Below are 9,525 nucleotides of genomic sequence, written 5' to 3'. Positions count from 1 at the left end.
TGGATTCGTTCACTTGAATGGGTTGCGGTTGGGGTTCCATTTCTTCCTTTTCGGCTTCTTTTTCAACTGCATCTGTAGATTTCTCATTTCGACACTCTTGCATCTCCTCATCACCAGTCAAGCAAATTGCACTCTCATTTTCTTCTAGATCAACAACGGTTTTCGAGGGCAATTCTTCCATTTGAGAAGCCACTCGATTTATTCCGGATGTCAATAGACATAGTTGATCTGCCAAGTCGCGAAGGCTCGCTTGTGTCTCCTGATGAAATCGATTTGTATTAGCAATTAGTAATTCCAACATTTCTTCAAGAGACATACCTGACACGGAGGATGATTGTTGAGACTCTTGTTGTTGAAAATCCATTGGCCCGGTCGCATAATCAAAATTGGAATTATCTCACCATCCTTGATCATACCCGTTTGAATAAGGGTCATACTGCGTTTGATATTGGGGTGAAAAATCTCCAAAAGTATCAATTGGAGCGCTTAGATTATCTTGAAATGCGGGGCATGTGTCAGTTGAATAACCTGAATCAAAATAAGTTCCACAATTTGCAACAGCCCATTGATCATTAGGGAAAACATGAGTCTCATAACCCCATTCAGGAACAAAGTCCAGTCTATCATCAAAATATGGAATGTTAGCAGCCATAAAAAATAATAAAAAATAAGAAAAAATAAGAGAAAAATAAATTAAAAAAAATGAAAACAAGATAAACTCAAAAAGAAACAAATTAATCAGGCACCAGTCCCCGGCAACAGCGCCAAAAATTGACAGGTGCCGAACCTGTGCAATAATAAATACATGCTTAAATAAAATACAAATTCTGTATATAGCGGTAAGCAGGGTCGAATCCACAAAAATAAATATGTACACTACAACTAGATCCATAAAAATATGTACACTACAACTAATATATGCAAAACTAGAAGGAAAACAGGATTTAACAGCATTAGCTTTATCTACAATAGTAATATTAAGATCAAAGAAGCTAATAAGAAAACCAACAATGCGAACTCAATGTGTATAGAAGTATAGTTCATTGATAGTAAGTATCATCAAATATGTATGTGACGTGAAAATCTGTTCAATAGTTTACCTAAATATTTGGAAACATCAAACCATATTAACTCAAAAAAAAAACCATATTAATTTCAAAACTTCTAAATTTTCGCCTTAGGATAATATTGTGTTCTAATCAATTAGATTCTATTGTCATATGATATCATTCACTGATTCACTCATATAGATCAAGAGCATAAATTCAGCGGCTTGTAATAATAACCTCCATTCCCCCCAAAGCAAACGGGAAAAAGAAAAAGATATAAAGATAAAATTAGAAGAAAGGGAATATATAAAGTTTGTGAGAATATAGAAAGATATACCTTAACGTCCATTCAAACAACTCCATCATAGATTCTTTTTCTATTAATAATGAGGACAAATCTTTGTATCCTGTAAAATATGCTCAGAAATAATTATTCAAAATATACATTTGCGACACTTAGGAAACTAAATTTAGTGAAGTGAGACAAATGTGCTTAGAAATAATTATTCAAAATATACATTCTCGACCCTTAGGGAAACTAAGTCTAGTGAAGTGAGACAAAATTAAAAGGGTTGGTTGAAAATAGAGTTAGATATTAGTACCTTTAAATCCACAGGAGCTTCAAAATTCTCTATAGCTCTCGGCGTTGTTTGGACTTCCTTAAGCAATGAGGCATCCAAATTTCCGGAACACAATTTCTTCAACTTTGGGCAACTCATTATGAACAATTTAGAGAGTAGGGGAAATTTAAACTCATAATCCTCCCAGTGACTGCCACCAAAGCTTCGAAGATTCTCAAGATCTTCCAACCACAAAGAGTTTAATTTAAGAAACACGAACTCCTTGCTGATTCTTTCCTGTGCAATTTCTCCATGTTTTCTAGCATCATGTTGCTGAGCATTATCTTCTTGGCTGACCTCTTCATCTTCCTCACCTATAACTCCACACATTTTCGAGCACCTACGAACTTTCAGTTCCTCAAGACTTATGAGCATGGTAGCCACACTAGGAGGATGAAACAAATAGTTTAAAGGGCAATAGTCTACACGTATACTTCTTAAACTTTGGAATATTCGAACCCCTTTAGGAAAATTCCTCCAAATATGGGTTAGCCTTGGACAGGCAAATAAGTTCAGTGACTCTAATTTGGGAAGAATTTCAAGTCCCATTTTTGATAGCATATTAGGAACTTTTAGACCCTCAAAGTCAATAAGGAATTCCATATTACCCCACCACCGCTCAAGTGTTTGCAAGTTTTGTAACAGTGAAACAGTATCAGCTTTGGCAATGCATCGGATAGAGTCACCATGGTAGAGATGCATAGATTTTAAGTTGTCAAGAGACCTGCTAGCCATTTTACCTCCTATTAGTAGTTCGGGGCCATCACTAGGACTATTTATCTCTAGTATTTCCAAGCAAGGGAGTGAAACCTGGAAAATTTGGTAAAACTTAGCGTAGACCACTCCATGATGTTGAGTACAAAACACAAAATGCAGTTACAGTAGTGTTTGGATTACCTGTCGTTATGCATAGATGGGTGTGTTCGTGTGCCAAAGAATCTTTAAAAAAAACTAATTTGTCGATTATGGCCTTTACTAGCACCAAAAACCCAATTTTCGTTAATGATGAAGGCCTAGAATGTAACTGATGAAACATTGATTTTGAAAATATAATTAACATATTGTAAAAGAAAGTACTCGAGCGTATTTTTAGTGTTTACCAGAATTCAACTATATCATATAATTATTACACAAATAGATAAAGAGAGGAGATACCTGGTAAAAAAAAAACCCCGGCTTTATTATCTTTGGAGCCGAAGCCCATCAAGTTTGTCCACAGAAGTGTCAAGACTTTGAGTTGGGGTAGCTCAAGTACCTCCTCTTTCAAACTTTCCTCCCTCAAAACAATGCTCTCCAAATTTTTACAGTCATAAGCTACTAACTTCTGGAGTTTCATTAGACATTTCATTTTTGACTGTGAGAAGAGAGTTGTAATTTGAGCACAGTTTCTTACCTCAATAGATTTGAGGTTGCAAAATGAAGGAGGTTCGATTAGCCCCTTCCACAAAAACTCCAAAGCACTTACATAATTAAGTTCCACCTCTTGGAGTTGACTGAACCACCAAGGTGGAAGAAATCCATACCATATTTTGTTCAACTTCAGATCTCTTAACTTCATGGACACCAAATTTTCAAAAACATGTCGAGCAATAGGATTGGCGGCAGAATCAATGAGACATTCATATTGTCCTTTGATCAGAGCAAGCTTTTTCAAGTAGATAAATCCATTTCCACCCAAGTGAGGCACAATATTTCTCAAGCATGATGATCCAGAAAGATCCAAAGTGAGATTCTCAGCTCTCTTGATAATGCTAGTAACTTTAGGATCAAACATTTGTTTCAATGCTTCAGCGCTAGACAAATCATCCAATGGTTCATCATGAGAGAAATAAAGTTCGAAGCTATTCTGAAATTGGTAGTTTCTGCTGAGATCTGACGATTTTCTTCCATACTTACCTACTACAATATGAAATCTTGACAGTTTCTGAGTATCAAATTCCTGCAATAGTAGAAGTAGGAGGTTAAGGTCACATAAATCAATTTGGAGACATGTGAGGTTAGAGATTGATGAGATTTCTTTAAGGCATCCTCTTTCCTCTTCTTTATCTCTCCCTAGCTGCAACTGACAATGAAACCCCAAATACAATTCTTCTAGTTTCTTCAAGCTCGACAAGATACCAACAGGCAAGGGGTGGAGGCTACTTTCAACCCTCAAATCCAACAACTTTAAATTGCTCGGCCAAGTAATTTCAGCTGGAAACCGATCATCCTGAATTTCGGATGCAAAGAGGCTCAAAGTTTCCAATTGCATCATCTGTCCAAGCATTGATGACATTCCAGCGCCCAAGTAACAACTATCCAGGCACAGTGTCCGAAGACTCCTTAACATTTGGCTAGGCCATGATACTGCAAATTCTATATGGAAGAAGTTTAAATCCATGACCTTGAGAGCTTGCATTCCTAAGAAAGAATCTTTTGGCAGGTCCAATTTCCCTAATTCGAATGGCCAATCGAATTGGAATACCAAACGCAATAGCATAAGCCTTGGATATACCTTGCAAAATGGAAGTAGATTATGATTGGAATCTTGCGATATTAGTGAAATTGCCGTGTATGAATTCTTTTCTCCCACTCCAGCATTGCTCACTAAAAACTCATGCTCTGCTTTTGATGCAATTGACAAGCAAACCTCTCGCACAACATCATGTAATTTTACATAGTCTTCTTTTTCACCATCATTTAGCAACAAATAGGAGCTTTCTAACTCATCAACCAGCATGTCTACTTTGTCTCTTGCATCTCTCAATGTCTCCGTATCTTGGAACAGCTGTAGCCCTTGTCCATACCTAACCAAGTCTTCGATTGGAATACTATGATCCTCTGGAAATAAACTACAAAGCAAAAGTAGGTACTTAGCTTCAGCAGTTTCCAAATGATTATAGCTCAATTCAATTCGTGAAAACACCAAATCTTGAACTCCTTTTAGGTTTCCCATTCTGTCCTTTCTTAGTTGTCGAAGGGCACGATTCCAGGATTCTAGTGTATGATTGCTCCTTAATGCCCTAGCAACAACAACGATTGCAAGAGGTAAACCTTTGCATTCCCCTTCAACCTGTTTCACAACATCATTCAAAATGAAATCATCAGAAATTCATGCCTTCTCTTTAAAAAGCTTGCATGCTTCTTCCTCAGGCAACATATTGACCACAATAATTTCAGCTCCCATAATACTACACACATCAGAGAGCCCAGATGTCAATATTACTTTTAAGCTCTTGCATTCACCTTTGACGGGAATTCCCAGAATCTAAAAATCAACTTCTTTCCAAATGTCATCCAATATAACAAGAGTTCTTTTATCACTATTGGTTAGTCTCTTATACATTCTTTCAGCTCTTAAACAATTAGTTTGCTCAGATATTGTCAGCCCTAACTGCTCAGCAAGTTGATTTTGGACATTCCTCATGTCTGGAGATTGAGACACCGTAGCCATGGCGACGTCATCAAACAATTTCTCAAACTTAACCTGATCGGCTATTTGGTTCACCAAAGTAGTCTTGCCTACGCCGGCCATACCACAAATCGCCACTAGGCTTGTTTTCTCCTGATTTAAAGCTTCCATCACTTCATTCTTTGTTGACATCCTAGAAACTAAGCCTTCCTCTAAGGATAGGGTTGATACACTAAAACGCATTTTGCCTAATGGGGCAATGCTTCCAACTTTATCAAAATTCCCCTTTCCTAAAAGCTTTTCAAGAACACTCATTCTTTTCGCCGCACGTCGGCCTAGCAAATAGCGTGACTTCAAATTCGGAAGCCTAACAATATTAAAGCAATTCACCTTAGCAGTCTCCATACCCTCAGAAATAGTATATGCATCTTTCTTGACATCCTCAACTCGTTTCAGCCAATCAACAACAGTTGGTTTAATTTCTTCAGCATTGTCTTTTGCTTGACGTACCAATTGTTGCATCTCAGCTTCCTTTAGCTCAAGTATTTTGATGTCATCACTCAGAGTTTGAACATTGCTTTTGTAGAAAATTAAGTACTGAAATTGATGCCAAATTGGATCGACACACTTCTCTACAATTGTTCCCAGAATTGAATTGACAATTTCTTGGATGGCCATTATTGCAAAATTCTGTTCAAATTTCTATTACTGTGTTATTTGAAAAATAGGGAAAAGGGATCTAATGAATTGCATGAAAAATATGAAAAAACTTCAGAGATACATAATTAAGGTAATAATAATTACGTAAGAGTACAAGTACAAAGGCAGAAAAACAATGTTAGCTCATTGAAGTAAATTTAATGAAATGATTTTGGAAAAGCAAACGTAAAGGATACAAGTAACTTAGAAACTTTTCTCACCAACAAATATTTTTTTTAGCATAGATTATTTTGGAATTTTCTAGAACTATTTTGGAAAATACATGAGGTACAGTTTGGTGCAAAGTTATATTACATTTTCAAATGTTTGACAAAAATGTAAGTTTTCATATGTCCAACAACTGATGAAATATTATGAATATACAATCTTAGGGATAAAAATTCCGCTTTACTGAGTATGTTAGCCTCCATAAAGTGTGTGAACATATATATGAAAGAAAACTGAAAAGGCAAGTATTAATGATGCTTATATATATTTGTACTCGTAGGAAAAGTACACCCTATGCATGTGAAGAAAAAATAGTTTAATTATTTTTGTTAAAACCAAGGGAAGTTATTAGGCTTTTTTTTTGGGGAAAAAAAGAAGTTATACTTTTTTAGGCAAAAAAAAAAACAGAAGTTACTGGAAGTGGAAGTTATTAAAAATTACTAAACTTAAGTAGTTGTCTTTAGTAAACCTTTACTTTTGTGAGGGTAAAATTGAAAAATCAAAAGATGACACAAAATTTTAATATCAAACCCCCACCTTATGTTTTATATATAGAAAAATATAGGATAGAACAAATGTAAATCAAACTAAAGTTGATTGAAAGTGGATATAATTAAGTGTGTATATCTGATTAAAACTGTTCAGGGTCCTAATCATTTAAACAAGTCAAACTAGATTCGATTCTCATGTAAATATATCATTGATTCATTCATATAAATAAAAAGTATGCATAATGCACATTGAAAATCAAAATCACCATCCTCTGGTACCTCCTCACCCACCCTTCCCTCACAAAAGGAAAAAAAAAGTAAAAATATACGAGATTGAACTAAAAGAAACAAAACAGCAGAGTTTGGAAGCCTATGACACGTGTGTACCTTAATATCCAGACAACTCTTTTTGTCTCTTATCTCTGTACCAATAATAGAATTGAATGCCTCAAAAAGAGTCTCTCCATCCTGTGAAGTACATATCAGTATAATTAAAGAAAATGTAAATGCTCAACTCTTAGGGAAACTAAAATATTGTGAAGTTAGACACAAAATTAAAAGCTGGAATTAAAAGAATTAGGGTATATGTACCTTTAAATCCATGAGAATGGCTTCATTCTCTACCACTTTAACTTTCTTAAGATTTGGTGCATCCAACTTTCTGGAACACGATTGCTTCAACTTCCTGCAGCACATTATTTTTCAAATGAGCTTCTGCAACCCCATGTTAACTCCAGAAATTGCGAGTGCAATTTCTCCAAATTTCCTTTCTTTACTCACCCCTCAATTGTCCAATTCTTTGTTCACAACTTTCTTTTTTTAAAACAAAACTTGAATCCTAAGCTACACTAAAAAAATTCCCAAACTGCACAAAGCCAAAATCGTTTGTAGGAATTTAGAAATTTAGTGGCCTTCTCAGTTATTTACCAATTTTAAAAGAAAGAATCTCAAGAGCTTAATATGCATTAATGGCTAACATCTTAATCAGCACTATGTTTTTTCTACACCTATGGGTCAAAAATGAATTAACGAAAATGCCTATGTACTACGTAGTCCATTGTTCCACAAAAGACTCAAATAACTCTATCAAATTATTAAAAAGTCCCCAAGGCATGCAGTTGAAAGTTGAAGCCATGTGAATAGTAACATATGAATTCTATATATCTTTTCCTGTACTCATATCCTTATCCCAATGATCTTCTCATTGCATACTCATCAATTAAATACATTCATAACGACGCATGTATTTGTTGGCCAGTATTATATTGAGGATTGGTATACAAATACTTGTGAGTTATTATTATTATTATACTGATCATATTCTTATCCGAATGAACTTCTCATGGCATACGTGTTTTAACGACACATGTACCTGTTGGTTATTAATGTATTATGGATCAATGTGGGTATCCTTATGTTTTATTATCACTGGCATCAATTGGTTGAAGTAGAATAATATCCGTTTAATTTTGTTAAATAAGTGGTGAGTGCAGTTAAGTAAATAATCATTAGTTAGAAAAATAGTACTTTTTAGTTATAATGTTTATGTCTTACCACCATCATAACAAAACTTGTTAGTTTTATAGCTAAAGTTAATACTTAATTGGAAAACTCACCATTTAATCCTGGTGCTAGAAGAGGGCCATAGCCGTATTTTCTTGTTCTTATACTTCTTAAACAATGCATGGATATTATAACAAATTATGCAAAATTATGATTATGATTTGTGCTTACATGCCCACGCAAAAACAAAAGAAAAAAAAAGCATATTTAAGTGCTGAGTCGAAAGAGAAATTGAAAAAGATAAACACATACCTCTTTTTGTTGGATTGATTGAAAAACCAGTGTGATAATTCCAACAAAGAATTGCTGAAAGATATAAATGAAGTCATGAATAGGTAAAATGAGGGATAAAGAATTCATAGGTGAGAAAGTTGAGAAACTGTAATCAACATCAAGGCAAATTTATAGAGGATAGATATGATACCTTGCTAATGCACCTGGAAATGGAAACCCCATTTTTTATTAGTAGTTATTACACTATTCCTTAGAATGGTAACCATAACTTTTATTCTTTTTCCCATAACTTTTATTATTCTAATGGAAATAAAGTTATAAACTTACACGAGCAATATTATGGGGACAAGTCAAGAATCAAAGCCTGAAAAAACAAAATTCAAGACAATTATGTTAAAGATTGCTTCTGCGAAATTCGTTAGCCCAACGATGAATGGATTTATTATTCTACAAAAGAATATTGAAGATGCAAAAGCCAAACTTCGAACTAACATGTGAAAACAAGATCTTACTTGTTATGTTTATTGTTCAATATATCTATGTCTAATATATACACACATGCATGGGAGGAACCAAAGCATGGAATTTCGGCACAAAATTTATAGAGATATATGCTTAAGGGGCACTCTTTTTTTTTTGGCATACCCCATCACGGGGGTGGGATGCCAGCCCAGCTTTTATTATAAGCTTAAGGGGCACTCTTATAATTTTTTTTTAAAAAAAAATTTCAGGTACTAAGTCTAGTATTTACATTGGCATAGGTGAAAACTTTTTAGTTTGTTAAGTGAATATAAAGAACTTTTAAAATTTTGGGGGTGGCAAAACCTAATTTCTATAAGAATGCATGTGAAATATTAACAATCTTTTAAGGGATATAAAAGAATTTTTAAAATCTTAGGAGGGCATTCGCGCTTTTCTACCCTTCTTGCATTTATCATGTACACATATATAAGTGTTAAGATATGTCAACTTTTTCTACAATTTTTATTAGATTGTGTTTGGTACTAAAATAATTTAGTTAATAGTTAAATAAGTCTTGTTGTTAAGATATTTGTTAACCAAAAATCATGTTGGTTTGTTAACAAATATTTTAGCTAGGATTTGCTGAGTAGAAGATTATGTTATCAAGTAGTTTTGTTGAGAATTTTTAGAGAATTGTTAATTGAAATTGTATTAGTTTGTTTCATGCAAACACTATAAATAGTGAGTTAATTAATGAAGAAATAAGCTTATTTTCAGCTTTAATACAA

The 9,525-nt window shown here is 34.2% G+C and overlaps 1 protein-coding gene across 1 annotated transcript; it reads right to left on the bottom strand.

Annotated features, from left to right (window-relative positions):
- Window positions 1-1,429: 1,429 nt before the first annotated feature.
- Window positions 1,430-8,497, bottom strand: LOC113755423 (disease resistance protein At4g27190-like). The gene is made up of 9 exons (XM_027299430.1): window positions 8,466-8,497; window positions 8,294-8,347; window positions 7,070-7,163; window positions 6,866-6,946; window positions 4,993-5,591; window positions 4,767-4,839; window positions 2,925-4,721; window positions 1,652-2,479; window positions 1,430-1,456 (listed from the first exon to the last, which is right to left on the bottom strand). The coding sequence occupies exons 1-9, from the start codon at window positions 8,495-8,497 to the stop codon at window positions 1,430-1,432; spliced, it is 3,585 nt and encodes a 1,194-aa protein (XP_027155231.1).
- Window positions 8,498-9,525: the final 1,028 nt, after the last annotated feature.

Source organism: Coffea eugenioides, unplaced genomic scaffold (genome assembly GCF_003713205.1).
Source record: "Coffea eugenioides isolate CCC68of unplaced genomic scaffold, Ceug_1.0 ScVebR1_1475;HRSCAF=2329, whole genome shotgun sequence".
Classification (NCBI taxonomy): Eukaryota; Viridiplantae; Streptophyta; class Magnoliopsida; order Gentianales; family Rubiaceae; genus Coffea; species Coffea eugenioides.
This window is presented reverse-complemented; position numbering and strand designations above follow the sequence as displayed.